This window comes from Amblyomma americanum, chromosome 10 (genome assembly GCF_052857255.1).
Source record: "Amblyomma americanum isolate KBUSLIRL-KWMA chromosome 10, ASM5285725v1, whole genome shotgun sequence".
In the NCBI taxonomy this organism is placed as follows: domain Eukaryota; kingdom Metazoa; phylum Arthropoda; class Arachnida; order Ixodida; family Ixodidae; genus Amblyomma; species Amblyomma americanum.
This window is the reverse complement of record NC_135506.1, coordinates 52,265,335-52,283,074: the sequence shown is the minus strand read 5'-3', so window position 1 is coordinate 52,283,074 and position 17,740 is coordinate 52,265,335. Positions and strand designations below refer to the sequence as shown.

At 46.7% G+C, this 17,740-nt stretch overlaps 1 protein-coding gene across 1 annotated transcript in view; it reads right to left on the bottom strand.

The window, feature by feature from the left end:
• Positions 1-14,994: 14,994 nt before the first annotated feature.
• The window catches only part of LOC144108299 (uncharacterized), a 30,894-nt gene continuing 28,148 nt past the window's right edge, over positions 14,995-17,740 (bottom strand). Inside the window, exon 10 of the mRNA XM_077641564.1 lies at positions 14,995-15,321. Within this exon, the coding sequence (XP_077497690.1) occupies positions 14,995-15,321 (327 nt within the window). The remainder of the gene's footprint in view (positions 15,322-17,740) is intronic.

The following is a 17,740-nucleotide window of genomic DNA, read 5'->3' as shown; positions in this document are numbered from 1 at the left end:
ACTAAGCGTTCGAATTAGCGCCAGCACGGGCAAGTGCTAGCCTGGTTTTCAGTCGGTACTGTATCGCGCCATGATTGAAGTTGAAGAAGACAACGGTTCCCTAAGCGATGAGCGCCAGCCTGGGGCAGTTTGACGCACGAGCAGAAAGGCTGCGGCAATGGCCGAGTGGTCTAAAGCACCAACAGGCGAATTTGATTGGTTTGTGCCGCCTTAAGGTCAGATCGCGCTTTTTTTTTCAGTTTTCTCGGGGACTGTACACCAGGAGACAAACGCCGGAGTTTCGTTCGCATGGACGCTGTAATGCGGAAAGCGAGCGCAACAGACGGGCTGGTTCTTTACCCGAACTTTTGTACTGCGGAATATAGCAGAACATACAGAACAGAAATGATAAAAAGTTGAGCGCTTTACCTGCACATTGTTAATGTCGATGCACTGGAGAGTGGTGGTGCGCAGCAGGTAGCTGCCCAGCGTATGCGCCACGTCCTCGTCGAAGACGACTCGCGATACGCGCAGGGAGTGGAGGACTGGAAGGCAGGCCACCGAGTGGGACCACATGAGCATTTCGAGCCATTGCTGCAATTGGAAGTGGGGACACGAAGGGAGGGAGGAGCTCATTGAGCTGTTTCACGTTTTGTCCGGCAGAAGAACAGTTTTAGCACAACCTTATCATAGAGACACTTCCTAGGTGGTAGAAGCGGTACAAAATAACACTGTGCTAAACCAGCTGGTATGGACAGCAGTACAGCTCACCGCGGGGTACTGGTAGCTGAGCGAACCAGTAAACTCGAGGTAGCGGATTCCAGCGCCTCCATTTTGCAGGGCATGCCAGAAGATAGCCATCTCGATGTGCGTGATTGTTTGGTCCATAAGAAGACGGGTGATGCACCTACACCATGGGCAAAAGTTAAAAAAAAGTATTACAACTCAAAGTGAGCTTACTGTTCGATGGCTGGTTGGAATTCACGTACATTCACTGAATTCACAAAGGACAGTGCAGTGGACTTCGTCGTGTCGTTGTTCACGTGTTGCCTAATTTTAAAGCCTTTTTAATCAACTTCGCACCACGACTTAGGCATTCCATTCCAACTTCTGCCCTGTTAATTTCGCATACATGTAGTGATGCCGCAGAATTGTACTCATTGCTGTTCTGGGGCCCTAAAGAAGCTGCAAGTTTGATTTTTATCTTTGTGCAAGAAGCTCAGTTTAGTTGTGTTTGACTCATATCGCTTCGTGCTGCACTTTGTACGTGCGCTATTTGATGCTTCTTTGCTGACGATGTATATATTACCGAGACCAATTCATATTCATGCGACTTTAACCGACGACCACTTGTATTTGTTTAGACTACGTTAGTTTGCATTAGGACGTCCGCATGACAGTTTTTTAATCATGGGACCTGCTACAATACTAATTTCTTGTCATTTTGTTTGTATTCTTAATGAGCAATAATCTTGAAACCTGAAAACATTGAAGCTTTTTTGTCTTAAACGAGGCTTGCGTGGAACACTTAATATTGTCACACTTTGGCGCAATATGCAGCAAAGGGTCTCCAGAGTCATTTCAGTTATCAACAATCTACACCAGTCTACGAAATGAGAAACCACAACAAGAAACGGTCGTGACAGGCCCATGTGGGCCGCATGCGCAACCCACCTGTGCTGCCGCAGAAGCAGGTGCATAATCAGGGAGCTCCGTAGGACGTCCAGGATTTGCGGTGTATCGCTTTCGGGCGTGTGGAATCCTTGCAGCGTCAGTTCGCCCCACGAGTGCTCTTGCAGCTCGATGCAGTTGCGAGACAGCACGCGGTTCCACGGCTGGAGCTCGGACACAAGCCAGCACTGCTTTTCGCCCAACTCCCAGGTACAGGGCCTGTCGAAGCTCTCGTGGTCGCCGCTGCCACGTTGTAGCGCTGCAATCGTTTGGAAGCAAAACACTGCGGCTGCGAGGCTTCAAACGGTTGCCAATGCCGACGCCTATGCCGGACAGCTTTTTTACGACGTAGGTGCGCTAACGCTCTCACGTTAAAACCTATGGGAACACTTCATTACGTTACGTGTGGGGAACGTCATAGCATAGAAACAGCGAATTTTATGACGGACCCCGACGCCTGGATCTTCTCCACGATGACGGCAGTGTTTGTGGAGATGCCGTTAGAGAGGGGGCGGGGGAAAAGACGGTAGGGGAGGTGGAAGGTGGCACGTTTCGTGACTTGATGTTTAACTGTCTGAACCAAAGAAAAATTTTATGAGACGCCAGGTGTGGCAGGTACCACGTGGCATGACTTGATAACGTAAGAACTGCCTAGACCGGTCAGATAAATTTTAAGGCAGACAGCAACGCCTGTTTTGTTTCCGAGATTAGGCTTCCTATGCTATCGTGTCAGTACTCCCTTCATTATAATAATCAAACCGGTTCATTCCCTTTAGGCGAGAACCTCCACTAATCTTCAGTGTTCTCTTGTAGCCGCCCCGATTAGTTAGGTTTGCTGATCTCATGTCGCCTCCTTATTTTGTTGCCCTCGGATATGTCTTCCTTTGATCAGTATTTGAAAATGGGCTATTTTTGTTCGCATCACATTACCCCCTCTACAATTTATTTCCTGGTATGAATCGCAGAAGACACAAGCAATAACTGATATGTCCTCCTGTCCACGTTGCTATCTCTGTGACGCCTAACTAAAAGCTAAATCTTTAGACAAGTTCTGAAGTTCTAAAGCATTCTACAAAGGCAAACTCTTGAACCTCTACTCCTACCTACGTATCATTAATAGGAACTACAAATCCCCCTTTTGGAAAAACTGTCCTTACCGAAGTCACCGCGGCTGCCCCTGGGACGTCGTGATGGGGACGAGATTGAAGATGTCGACCCTCCCTTACCGAGAGAGCAGCGGAACTCGTTGAAGACATCGGTGATGTTCCTACTTGTAGCACTGGTGAATCTGCATAACCCCTGCAGCGTGTCCACATACTTAGTAGTGATGACACCAATGCCCTGGCTCTTCTTCGTAGCTCTTGACAACATGCCCTGGAAAGGAAGTTAAAAAAAAAACCCGCTGTGGTTCAACTCGGCTGAACCTGGTTAGTTGGAGCGAGTGATGTGTTGGAACATCTCTACTTTGTACGCTCATGGTTAAATTAATAATGGACGCCTGAGTACATAATTAATTTAATTTGGTTTTTGGGGAAAGGAAATGGCGCAGTATCTGTCTCATATATCGTTGGACACCTGAACCGCGCCGTAAGGGAAGGGATAAAGGAGGGAGTGAAAGAAGAAAGGAAGAGAGAGGTGCCGTAGTGGAGGGCTCCGGAATAATTTCGACCACCTGGGGATCTTTAACGTGCGCTGACATCGCACAGCACACGGGCGCCTTAGCGTTTTTCCTCCATAAAAACGCAGCCGCCGCGGTCGGGTTCGAACCCGGGAACTCCGGATCAGTAGTCGAGCACCTTAACCACTGAGCCACCGCGGCGGGTAGTACATAATTCGAAGATACGTTTCTGGGACATCTGTGCATTCACCGGATGCGCGTCATCTGCTGTACCATTGCCGTACATTGCGTGTTCGAGTTTTAGTGAGTGCCGCATGATGGCGGTACGACTGCACGCCATGCACAAAGGAAGTTCACCGAAAACGTACTTCGCTAGTTGCTTAATTGGGATATTTGTAATTTACATGTTCAAAATTAAGTTATTTATGCACGGTTCAATACATATCTCGAAGACACGTTTCTTGGACACCTCTGCATTTACTAGACTCGCCTTCATTCATTTCCAAGAGTGAAACCGCCCTTCGTTGTAATTCCCGGCAGACCTTATCTCTGCCCTTGGTGCAGCAGGGTTTGTCATGCACCATTATGAAACAACAGCCGTGAATAAGGACGGGGAGAAAAGTAAAGACGACACAACGAGCGCTGACTCTCAGTTACCTTTATTTGACATCAAATGCAATTTATGCACATGAGCGTCTGGAAAAATTACATGAAAGGAAAGGGAAGAAGTGTGAAGTCATAGATAGCAACCAACATACAATCCACTGAGCCCTCAGCTTGTATCCAGGAACGCCAGCTCATTACCTGTGAGAACTATTTGATGCACGTGGCCCGGTTTTTTGCGATATGACACGATTCCACGACCTCCCGCGTGGTCTTCTCCCTGTGTTTGTACAATACTATTGCTATGTTGAATATGGGCGAACACCTGTTGCATGTGAGGCAGTGCTTCAGTCTGAGAATCTGGGTAAATGTTTTCGACATTTTTGTCCTGTTCTAGAAGGCGTGTGTTCAGACATCGACCAGTCTGCTCTGTGTGCTTTGCTGCGCATGAAAAATTGATCTGATACACTACGCCTTCATTGCAAGCAACGAAATGCTTCTCATGGCGTATAGTGCAACCTTTTCATGCACCTCGGTTTGGTGCTTCCAGCTTATGATGCATCGATGGACACTTGCAGACCAGTTTCATAGGAGCGGATAAGAAGACATCAATTTGATATCGCTTCGCCACGTTTTTCAACCTATGCGAGAGGCGGTGTACATAAGTAATGACAGCGAATTTATTACTCTCATTCCTGTTGCATTGTTGCTTGGTGTGGGAACGCCTGCATCTTATTTCTTTAGGTGGCTCACCCGAGATGCGTGCCAGTAGTTGTTGCGAGTAGCCTACTTCCATTAATCTGTTCGCTTGGGCTTAGAAGCTAAAGTTCATCAGATGAAACAGGATTTCTACGCGGCGTTCTGTAGGCACGACTTGACTATGCAGTGTATAACTATCTCGGAGTGCCGCGTTGAATCTCAGGGTCAGTTTAATTGACCTTGTTTTAAAGTACCAGCAGACATGGTTTTCTTCCGCTTTAATCATTGTGTCTATTTCAAGATATCTTCTTTGGTGGTCTAGAATGTAAATTACAGCCCTGGACCACATTCTTTGAACACTTCCAGAATGTCAATCATTCTAGAATTGAAATTCAAACGATCTGCAAAAACCTGGTAATCATCAACATACACTCTAATATATATTCTAATATATTCATACATTCTAATCAGGCTAGAATTCTTGAAAGTGATTAGTTTTTTTTCCTCATCGGCACGGCTTTCTTAAGTCGTTTTCGTGTGAGACGCAACTCATTGCCTTCACCCATGACTTATTTGAGGCATTAGATCATAGATTTCTCATTGGCTGCATACTTCTAGAATTTCAGAAAGCATTCGACCTTGTTAAATACCAACTTCTTTGTTTTAAGGTTAGCAAACTGAACATTGACCTGAACATTATTTCATAGATGAAGAGTTTTTTTGCGTAGCAGAACTCAATTCGTCACTGCCAAGAACGCTAATTCTTCACCATGCTCCGTAACCTTAGGCATGCCTCAAGGGTCCGTACCGGGTCCCTTATTGTTTCTAATTTACATTAATGATCTGCCAAACTCTATTGACTTCACAATCAGGCTTTTAGCAGATGATTGCGTTATCTATCAAGTAATCAATTTCGTTTCACCCCCATCCATACTGTAATGTGACTTAAATAAGGTATCTAGTTGGCATAACACTTGGCTTATGAAACAATACTAACAAATGTAAGCTTATGCGCGTTTAATTTCGGTCTGCTAACGTGAATCTTATTCTACCATATTTCAGGCTCTGTACTTAAGGAAGTAACAATGTATAAATATTTAGGGGTTCATATAACTTCCAGCCTTTCATGGCAGGCGTATGTCGATTATATTGTTAACACTGCTAATCACATGCTTGGCTACTTGCGTTGGAACTTTTCCATGGCTCCATCTTTAAAGATACTTTTCTACAAAGCCTTAGCGTGATCGGAGTTAGAATACGCGTGGTCTGTGTGGGACACGCGACTCGAAACTGTTACTAATCAATTATAATCAGTACAGAAACGTAGCGCCCGATTTATATGTAACTTTTCTCGCACTGCTAGCGTAAGTGCTATGAAAAGTACTTTGAGCCTTGCTAGCATTCCCCTTCGTAGAAAACACTCGCGAGCGCTAACTTTTCACAAAATTTACTACCACAATCACCAGTCAAAACAGGATCTGCTATCTGCGCCATCTTTCATATCACCTCGCACAGATCATCGCCATAAGGTTCCCATTCCAAACAGCCGTACCAATGCATAATTTAACTAATTTATACCGAAGACGGCCAGGGATTGGAACCACCCGCCCACCGTGGTTGCCGATATTTTTGACCCGTGTTAAAACAGCCGCTGAAAACAGTGCCACTAATCTGCCTTGTCACCTAATCCTATATCTTGTGTAAGCTTACAGTTTTCTTTACTGTATTACATTGGGTTTGTTTTGCTGCGTTATAAACTACTTTTGCGCATTCCACTCCCTTCTGTAACGCCCCCCGGGGGCCTTGAAGGTATTGAAATAGATAAATAAATAAATACCTGAACGTTCTATGGTGAAGCCTAACTAATGCGTGTTCTAAGGATCTATCTACCTTGCCCAGAAAAAGTTCACTCGGTATTGGAGCCACACAGGAGCCAATGCAAACTCCCGCTTTCTGGGTATACAGTTTCCCTTCCCAACCAACATACGTGCAACGTAGATAAAATGAAGCAGTTCGAGAAAACTGTCTAATGAGATCCCACATCTGTCTGTGAAGGCGTACTTGTCCTTATCCTTCGTGATACAGCTGTGTACAAACTGTAAAATGCTGTCCTGGGGCAGTGACTAATAGAGGTCTTCCACATCTATACTGAAATCCTTGCATGTGGTCGGGTTGGTACCTTAGATTTTCTTTTTCCTGACGATTCATGCGTATAAGTTGAATTTGATGTCAAATAAAGTTAGTGGCGAGTCAGAACTCGTAGGGTCGTCTTTACTTTCGTCACCGTCATTATTCGCGCTGTTTCACAATGGACCGATACCAACTCGCTCTTGGTCATGTACGAAGAGATCATGTACGATCAGGGCCCTATAGGCCCTGATGAACACAATGCCGTCGCTTTGACCATGCAGTTGAGACGCAGGATCCACGACGTGTTAAACGCTAAGCACTATCACTATTTCTTTAAGAGGGGAAGGGGGAGGCCTCTACACAAGCAATGAGCGCAGAAAAAAATAAATGCTTTTGAAACGGCCGGGCTATATAGCCTGCAATGACAGCTATAACTCAGGAAAACGCATAATGGCGAGGTAACAGTGACGTAAAAGGGAGAACTAGCCAAGCCTGGAGTCAACAGCAAATCGTCTGTCGTGCTGTCTGCTGTCTCTTTTCGCCCACAGAATTGCACGAACATCACTTCGCGAGCTGCTATGGTTGCTTTGTAGTTCAGCGTTCGATGTACTAACACCCTCTGTTAAGGGCGTATGTTTGTGAATGATTCCTATAACGGTCACTGGCCAAACTGAAGCAAAACAAATGGACTTTTCAAGTTCCGTAAGGAAACATTGTTCACAACAGAATATTCTGGGCGAAGCAGACTCATTAAGCCTAAAATCATGTCGAAGTGATTGGCCGTAGATCTGCTCTTGATTTGCGCTGTACTGATAGAGAGTGCGGACGTTGTCTGGATTGCTACAGACTCGAGATTAATGTGCGCCGATTTGTTGCGTTGTGTTGCAGCCATAGCTGCCTCTCGCCAATTTATTTTGTGTTAGGCGGCTGGCACATGCTCTGAAATAGCATTCGACGTTCTGCCGGCATTGTTCAAGTCATCCTGATACTTCAATTATGTGGATGAATTTTTCTGTTTCTGCAACTTAGACCGCTTCGCAATTGATCCATGAGCTTTACTAGCTCCTTCCGTAGTTAGCTCTAGACCCTTGCGCAATATGCCCAGCAGTTTTGTGGAAAACACATGCCAAGGCCTCGCTGATTCCAGGGAAGAACGGAACCTGAGAGCCCTCCACCTTCTCTGCCGGTTGCGGTCTGTTATTGGCTTACGCGTGTATCCATACTGCTTGCTTGGCGATCTTCTGGGCAAACTTTCTTGGGTGGCCATTTCGATCAACATCGTATCTGATCGTTTGTACTCCACTCATGAGACTGGTGACACACAAGGAAGCGAATTTAGCTCGATTCACCAGAGGCGACACCTTAAACAGCGTGTGAGCTGTCAAATGTTCGAAATAGTCAAGGTACCTTCATGAATGCGTGGGTTTCCGTAAAGGCACAAGGATAGGCCAGCCGTTGAGCCCTCCACAAGTACAGTCGTGAGCAAAAGTGGCGAGACCCCGCCTTCAGGCGCGGGAGCAGCTGCGGGGCCGCACCGCGGCGCTCCTATCTCGCGCCGCATGCTCGCTGCGAGAGTGCCCCGAGTGACGACAAACTTCACCCTCGCTCTTGCACGGGCGCTTATCACGCTTGATAAATTCCTAGTGCGGCATTCGGCTGCTCTACAGCTGACGGTTGCGACGAAGGGGAGCGCGCATCGCAAAGTGCCTGAGTTCTCTGAAGGGAAAATACGGCGAGCTCCTCCCCTCCTCCTTTTTCAGCGCGCCTTGACGGTTCCGCGCCGATGCCTTGTCTGTATTGGCATGCTGTTGGAAGGAATTCGCGGCTTACAATCGACTCCCGAATAATGAGGTAGAGACGAATACATGGAGGCATAAAATACAAGGTACTGAGGATCCTTGCTTTTAACACCCCCTTCAAGTAAGTATTAAAAATGTTTGGAACTCACAGGCTCTTTATTGCCGCGAGAAACGAGCGCGAAGAGTCTGCCAGTCTTGCTTTACGGCAGTCCACAGTTGATCATCTGTAGCCGCGCAGAGATCCCGGGCCGCTATTTGCTTCTTGATCAGCCCGCAAACGTTTTCGATGGGGTTCAGATCTGCATCTGCTGGTGGCCACTCCAGCGTGCGGATGTCCGCTCTTCCAGCAGTGCGCCCACGAGGCGAGCTGTGTGAACTGGGCTACGACCCTGCCGGAAAAGGAAGCCTTCGATGCGTACAAGGCTACCCAGGCCATCACCAGGTAGCACACGATCTATCTAGCACAATGAAAGCCTTAGGACAGATTACATTTGTCTTGGATAAAGAAATTTCTTATATTTCACAGGTTCAACATCAAGCACTGTATCATTTTTTTTACGAGCTGATGTGCGCTGGGTAAGGCCTAGGCTTTGAAAAAGAGAACGCGAAATAACATGTCAGAAATTTCTTTATCCAAGACAAATGTAATCTATCCTAATGCTTTCATTGGGCTAGATAGATTGTGTGCTACCTGATTTGCTTTTTTCCTTTGCTTCTTCACCACCATCCTATTATAGATATCTGTCCAAGTACACGACGGGCGTCCTGTCAAGTGGGAGCTGCACTGTCATTGTCTGAGGTGCCATAAGCAAGGATGGCCTGGGCCCCCTTTTCCGCATCGAATGCTTCGTTCCTTCCTGCTGCTTCCTTTTCCAGCAGGGTCATAGCCCAGTTCACACAGCTCGCCTCGTAGGCGCACTGCTGAAAAAGCAGACATCCGCACGCTGGAGTGGCCACTACTAGATGCAGATCTGAACCACATCGAAAACGTGTGCGGGCTGATCAAGAAGCAAATTGCGGCCCGGGATCTCCGCGCGACTACAGATAATCAACTGTGGACTGCCGTAAAGCAAGACTGGCAGTATCTTCGCGCTCGCCCCGACGTTGTGTCATCACTGTTCGATACGATGCCGCGCCGAGCTGATAGTGTAATTGCCGTTAATGGCAACTGCACTAAGCATTAGTTGATTGCTAAGTTCAGATTCTTTATTTCTCACGGCAATAAAGAGCCTGTGAGTGCCAAACATTTTCAATACTTTTTTGAAAGGGGGTGCTCAAAGCGAGGATCCACAGTGCCTTGCATTTTATGCCTCGATGTATTAGTCTCTAATTAGCGATTCGGTAGTCGATTGTAAGCCGCGCATGCCTTCCAACAGCATGCCAATACAGACAACGCATCGGCGCGTAACCGTCAAGGCGCGCTGAAAAATGAGGAGGAGGAGAGCAGTTCGCCGTATTTTCCCTTCAGAGACTTTAGGCGCTTTGCGATGCGCGCTCCCCTTCGTCGCGACCGTCAGCTGTAGAGCAGCCGAATGCCGCACTAGGAATTTATCAAGCGTGATAAGCGCCTGCGCAAGAGCGAGGGTGAAGTTTGTCGTCACTCGGGGCACTCTCGCTGCGAGCGTGCGGCACGAGATAGCAGCGCCGTGGTGCGGCCCCGCAGGTGCTCCCGCGCCCGGAGCCGTGGTCTCTGCACTTATGCTCACGACTGTACGTCCAATCAGGCGATGCTTCCAACTGTCTTCTTTTTCTCGGCCAGTTTGGCTGAAGGTACCACGTCATTGATTTGTTTCAGGAATGGACAAATGCGCCGCTTGTTCAAAATGCAAAAATGGTTTTCATTGCATCCGAGGAACGCCTGAAGTTCCGATAAGATTCTTGTCAAGGATTCGGACTGAATTGCTTCTAATTTTAAATTGGATTTGATCGCGGAAATACAGTCTCATTGCAGTTCCAAACGTTTGCTTATACACGATGGCGTGGTTGTTGAACTAAATCCTGGAAAGAGAACCGCAAAAATACGAACGCAGACGTAGTGAGGGAACCAGACTAACGCTCTTTCACTACGCCCGTGGTCGTATTTTTGCGCGCCTATGTCTCTCCTGAATATGCGTTAACACGCCCAGCTACTAGCACTTCTTAGTTGAACTAAGTGTTTGCTATAGAAAATCGGGCCAGTCAGCACATCTGGATAGAGTGAAATGGCATCGCGTCGCGATGGCGTAGAGTTAGATAACATAAAAGGCCTGCGACGCATTGAGTTCATCAGTGAAAGCGCATTGCGCGAGTACCAGTCTCTTGCCCATTAGCCTTCTCTGCGTTGCCTCTTTTCACACATGGAACAGCACGAGCAGACGCTGGGGAGCTGCTTTAGCTACCTTACTAACCGGTTTCACATTGAAAAAGAACTTCATAAATGGTGCAAACAACTGTTCCCGTAATAAGCCTTACCTTTGCTATCCTGTGGTGCCCGGACGCGATGTAGTCGGGCGGTTTGTCCGACGAATGTTTGCCTGATGCAAGCGTCAAAGAAAAACTTGCTGCTGACGCCGCCTACATAGGTAACGTTGTAGTCCGAGTAGATGCAGGCTGTCTTTCGGTGGGCATATCCTCTCAAATGAAGGCGTTTTGCGCTTTGAAGGGCATAGCCGTCCTGATTTTTAATAATATAGCGCGAGCGTCGACCAAACTGCTGGTCAGCACTTTATAATGGCGATAAGCGTGCAACACGGCGAGATCTGGCGCATGCGCACGAAAGGAGAGCGTCGTCTGCTACGCTGTTCCGATCACGAAGACACACGCCCTGCCACAATATCTGTTCGCAAAAAACCGGCAGGCAGTAGAGCACATGTGCATGACTAAGATGTGACGCTGAGACGTGCTTCCTCCTTTTTTTCCTATTACGGGAGGCCGCGCTGGCGAAGCAGAGTTAAGGTAAGAAAAAATAAAAGGAAGCAAATACAGCAGCACCTGGAAACTATTGTCTGGAATGTGAACCTTCTGATTTGAGCTGCGCTCAGCGAGGTGGGAACATTACAGAAGGGCCGTCAGATGGTTCGAATTCCAGGCAATGGTTTCCACGTCCTGCTCGGGAGATTACTCGTCACATGGGAGATTACTCGGGACAACATGCACCTTGCGGTTACACGGCGCAAATGCGCATGCGCAAAAAACGGGGCTATTCTTTAATGCATTGTAACCTACGCGCCAAGCTTGCTGCAACAGATCGCTGGTACAAGCGCAGTGTGACGAGGAAATTTGCTAGATGAAAATAATGACACCAGATAGTATTACACTTTTTTCACCAATGCTTGCACTTGTTTTCAAGAACAATGGGAACGCGAGAGATTGAAACCAACAATTACGTCCCGATAACCTGATCATCTAGAACGTGGTGTATTGTATTTTTCTTCCGAAATGACGTCGGGCTTATTCTCGTAAGCAACAATATTTTCACATTTTGTTACTTGATCACTATGCCATAACTAAGCTGGAGTTACGTGACCTTCGTGTGAAACCTTGTGTTTGTAGGATATAACGGCCAGTATTTTGTTGCGGTCATTTGCATTCGGCGAAGCGCGCTTTTATCTCTGCATGACGTTTAACCTTATACGGTTACCAAAGAAAGAAGCAATGATGGATACCCAGAAAGAAGCATTCTGTGAGCTGTATTGTGGAGGCTGGCCACAAAGGAATGCTCAAATGATTTAGGTACGCGTTACTAAAGCCAGAGTGGACACTGTTTTCTTTTTATTAATTTCGAGTGCGCGGAGTCTCAGGGCATGATAGACTTTGTTGGCCGTGCTTTCAAAGCACCACCAAGCACGTTGCGGTGAAAATTGTAACCTAAACACCAGAAAGCGGATGGAGCCATTCTCCGGTAGCTCGCACGTAAAAAAAAAGAACAGGCTGGAAAAGCACTCCATGCAGACGGCTAGCTCACTGTGTACGTGTGGCAGAAATTCATTGTCATGGCTGTTTACGAAAATTTGGTAATCGTCTTGGGATGAAAAACAAAATTAGGATTGGTAATTTGCAAGCTTCGTGCCGAGTTCTCTGACATGTATGGCTGGGTATTGGTCTCTCAAGATGGGAGCAATGCATAAACCAATGCAGACGCCTTTTTTTTAAATGTAAAGTGAGTCGTTACACTCAGTGTAAGTAAGTAGGATAAGTGAATAACTGTTAACAGGGAGGCCGCAGCCAATTTTGAAGGCCACACTGCCATGCTGGTGAACACAATCATTAACACACACGAGAAGTTAATTGTGAGTAAGTCTATTGTACAAGCCTTTGACGTCGAAGGAAGAACCTAGAAAGACTACACTTTTTTTATTGCAAGAAGAAAATGGCATCATTCGAAGTTTTTTTTTTATTAGATACGGATAATCTGCAGCCAGCAGGTTCAGTTTGGCTTGTAAGCAGCTTGCAATGCGCTTATGCCAAGTCTCTTTTTCTGAGACTATAACGCGGAGCAGGCATTCAGCTTTATGTGCTTTAGGTGTAAAAAATAAACTGAGGGACAACTTACTGCTATCTTTGATAGAATGAGCGAGCTCATCTAGGCTTAACCCTTCACACAACGGCCATGATTTCCGCCTTAGTCAAATAAATCTTGTTGCATTTGCTGAAACAAAAATCAAACTCTGCTGATACTTTCGCACCCGCCGCGGTGGCTCAGTGGTTAGGGCGCTCGACTACTGATCCGGAGTTCCCGGGTTCAAACCCGACCGCGGCGGCTGCGTTTTTATGGAGGAAAAACGCTAAGGTGCCCGTGTGCTGTGCGATTTCAGTGCACGTTAAAGATCCCCAGGACGTGGAAATTATTCCGGAGCCCTCCACTACGGCACCTCTTTCTTCCTTTCTTCTTTCACTCCCTCCTTTATCCCTTCCCTTATGGCGCGGTTCAGGTGTCCAACGATATATGAGACAGATACTGCGCCATTTCCTTTCCCCCAAAAAACCAATTATAGTTTCGCAATGTACACCTATTTCGGCATGATGGTAAATCCTCCCTCCTTGTATGTGAGGAGCAAGGGGGCGATATTTTTTGTTAATCCTGCCTCAGCGGATGAGCATATCAAAGCCCTCGGATATGCAACGACTTTGTTCCGAATTTTTACCCCTTGTAGTTGTAGTTTGGCAACTGGCATAGTAGGTGTGCGTGCGCGTCTCTGTCTCTCCGGCACATAATTAAAAACCGCGATCGACTTCTTCAGAAATAAAGCTGTTAAGTTCAACGAAGTTGTGCGCGTTGTTTTTCCTTCTCTGTCCTTTTCTGCAAGAGCTCCTTATCTTATGATGTCTGAAAACCAGCTAGCCCAGAAACTTACCCATGTACTGTTTTTGTAGAGCTTTGCGCTAGTGCAGGGGCAGTAAAAGGGCATGCCAAACAACCGAACACTGCTCTATGGTGTGTACATTAAGATACTGAGAGATGAAGTACAAAGAAAAACAAGCGACATTGTGCAATTTATTTCTCGAACTAGTTACAGTGCAGAAGGCTGGTGTAAATAACGGCCAAGCCAAATACGCATGCCAACCATAAACACTTGCCACCTGGCAGGGCAATAAATGATAATATCTTATAGCGGCCATTTGACAATTCGGAGCCTTTGATGAACTTTGCACATGACAATATATGGCCAGAATAAAATAATGGTAAAAAGTTAGCCCGCAGTGGCCATCCCCAGTTCAGTTATGGCCATGGCAATTCATTTCGTTGCAATAGCAGCGATAAGAAGTATGCGATGAAAAAAAAACTGCCAAAGAATACACAATGTGCTGTGTCGCGTCACAAGCTAAGAATGCTACACGCAATACGTTAGCATAAAAATTTAAAATACTGACAGCTAAACGTCATTGTAAAAAGGTGCATTAGAAAGCAATTCAAGAAATTTGCGGCGCTGCAGCAAAATTTTTCGAAATTGATAAGATACAATACTTCACCCATGAATTATGCTAATGAGCAGCTAAAATTTTTAAATGTTTTTGATGCCCGCATACATGTCAGTGAATATTCGGAGCAGTGCAGTTGAGCACAAGCAAGCCAGGTGAGATGAGAAAGATGACCTTACGTGCTGTTCGTTCATTGAGCACTCCTGTGTGAATGTGATCAAATACCTTCTTTGGAAGTGATTTTCTGGGGTTTAAGTTCAAACCACTTAAGGGAAAAAATTGCTTCTAATCAATGCGGCGATACACACAGGACACAACATGAAAACCAACATATCAGGAATTAAAAATTATGGAACGACTGCCTCAATTTATGATCTATTCTATTGTTCTAGAATGGTCTTAGATCAGCAACTAATGCATGAAATAGACGAAAAGCAAAAAGAGCTCATAGGACTTTGATGTAGCACGGTGATGAGTTATGATCGGGTGGCTCATCACAAAGCACTTTTGGCGGTGAGAATTTAGGGTCAGTCTGTACAGCAGTTAACCTCTACTGTCTGCTGCGAACTGGCTTTCCCCTCGAGAGGTGGCGGCGCCTTAGACATCCATGACGTCTGTCAGGCTGAGGTACGAGCAGATGTGAGCTTGCACATGCTTGTCGAGCTTGTCGAACCCGGGCTTTCTTTTCGAACGGGGGTGGCAGGCAACCTTGTCCTTGACGACTCCCGTGAAGATGAAGTAGTCGAGAGTCAGCCTTCTGCGAGCTTTGTCGATCTTGCCCCTGGCAGAAGCCTCGTCAGGATCCCCGCTGTCCTTGCACAGCTGTCTCACAAGAGTACGAGAGTGCTGCAAGGTCTCGAAGGCCAAGGCGTCTTTCTTACTGTCGGATCCCTTGACGAAGTGGACAGCTTGATTGACTAGCATCTGCGTTTTCGAGAAAGAGGAGCGTGACAAGTTAAGTCTTCGAGTAACCCAGAATGACGCTGCGCAAAAGCGAGAAATGGGTTTCCATCTCTTAGTGGGACTCATCCAGAATGTTGCAATCAACAGAACGACGACACCACAAAGTTTCTTTTGGTAAACGGCTCGAACGCGGCCGTATGCTATGATTCCAAAAATTTTCTCCCTCCAGGTGAAGACGTAACAGCGTAGAGGCCCACCGCGCCATCTCACTCGCCTTGTTCACACGTTAAAGATCCCCAGGTGGTCGAAATTATTCCGGAACCCTCCACTACAGCACCTCTTTATTCTTTCACTCCCGCCTTCCACCCTTCCATTGCGGCGCGGTTCGACCACCGAGATGTGAGACAGATACTGCGCCACTTTCTGCCATGAAAAACCAATTTTCATAAAGGGGTGCATGCAGATAACGTGGTAATAGAATGCATGAGCCTTTGTAGAAGCTCTCGCTGGAAGTGGGAATTAGATGGTATCCAGGATTGTTCACAAGACGATAACAAAGAGGTGCAAGAAAGCCGCAGGAAGCACAGGAAAGGTGCACAATATAGAAAGTATGAAGTGGGAGCAGGCAGAATAATGAGGCGCTGGCTGAGGAAGGCAATGAAGCATGCAAAAATCTTGGGATTCATTTTTGCAAAACAGCGCGAACTACGACGGACAGGAGCAAGAAGGACACGGGACGAGCACTGACTCTCTAGTAAGTTTTTAATAGCAATAACTGGCGCTTGAAAGAAAAAAAATGCTGATGGCCGAGCTCTGTTTAGCCAGGATATATGTAGCGAAAGCGCGGAGACTTCTGCATCGGAAGAGTGCATTCACTAGATGTGCCTTTATTCATGGTTAAAGCTTGAGCCGTCGTGGCCGAGTGGTAGCGTCTCCGCCTCATACGGCAAAGGCCGTGGCTCGATTCCGAGCCTCGGCACAGGTTTTTTTTTATTCAGTGATTGTGCGGGGGGTTTCAGTGGCTCCCATAGATGCTGCCACCGAATACGCTGGTTAGCGGTTACGCGCAGGCTCTGTTAAGGCGCGCTTATACTCCGTCGTAACACACGCGCTGCACTGCGACGTCACGTCGGCCAAAGCTAGATCCTCTATACTCCAACTGCGCTTGACCACCGACGCGTTCGGCGGCTTCGGTGCAATCTGAACGCACTGGCGGAAACTTGGAGCACGTGTCTACTTCGCGCCGAGTGCGCCAACCGCCGCCGGCCCGGCCAGACCGGTTCGGCTCCGCGGCGAGGCGCGCGTTGTGACGTCATGTGCCTCCTCGGAGCACCGCCACGGCGAAATCGCGACTTCGTGGCAAGTAAAGCTTTCGCTATAAAAACAAAGTGCATCACATGTTACACTAAAAGCGATAAAGCCGCTGTTTTACAAGAATGAATCTGTACGAAGTCACCCAACTGAACGTTCTGCTTAATCTTGGCATGTGTCACATGCGCCTACTTTGAACTGAATACCAGCATGTTTGTAGTTAGTCTCTTTCGAAATGCGGCGGCAAAGACCAGATTTTGCATCTTGTGCCTCGTCCTAAGTATCCCAGCTCCGTGAACGCGAATTGTGCGAACTGCGAAATTAGGCATTCGACCCGATAGCTGCTTAGGCTGACGACTGGACGAGTTGGTACTGAATCTTCTTAAACCAGCCGGGAGACACAGCACAGGAAAAGATATGAGCAAAGTGCTTAGGAATGCAAGAGGAGGAGGAGGTGACTGGGAGGGAGCAGGTGCATAAATTCCTGCCGTTGTTTCAGCTAGCACTCAAAGGCACAACTGAAAACTGTTTAGAATGGCGCACGACGGTGACGCCGACGCAGTTTACACATCGTACGGGTCCAAGGAGCTGTCGCTCAAAAATGAGGGCTTCCTGGAGGCTTAACGCTTATTCTTTGGCGCGTCACCGGTAGAGGCATAAAACGCACAGTGTAGTATGCAGCGACGCCGTTTCCTGCACCATAAATACTTTTTTTACAGCGATATTTGGGTGGAAAAAGATATTGAACGTCATCGAACTGTCAACCAGCATTGTTTAACCATTTTACTTGTTTGTATTTTTACTTATACACTCTTTTCTCCTTTTGAAGTCTACAAGGCGTTCAGGACAGAAATTACACATGGCCAGCAATATATAAAGTTGCCCATGGTTGCCTTCATAATTTTCCTCTGTATTGTATAGCAAGGAATGGCTTGAGGAGACAAAGGCAGTGAAACAAAAACAACTAGAAAAAGGAACATGAGGATGAATTATGGACTGAAAAAATATTTCTCAACCGACCTAGTGAAAAAAAGTTATCGATTACCACTCAACAATACATCGAAAATAAACGCCGTAAACATTTGACAGTCTTATAACCACCGTGAAGAAAATAAGTTCTCATTTATCA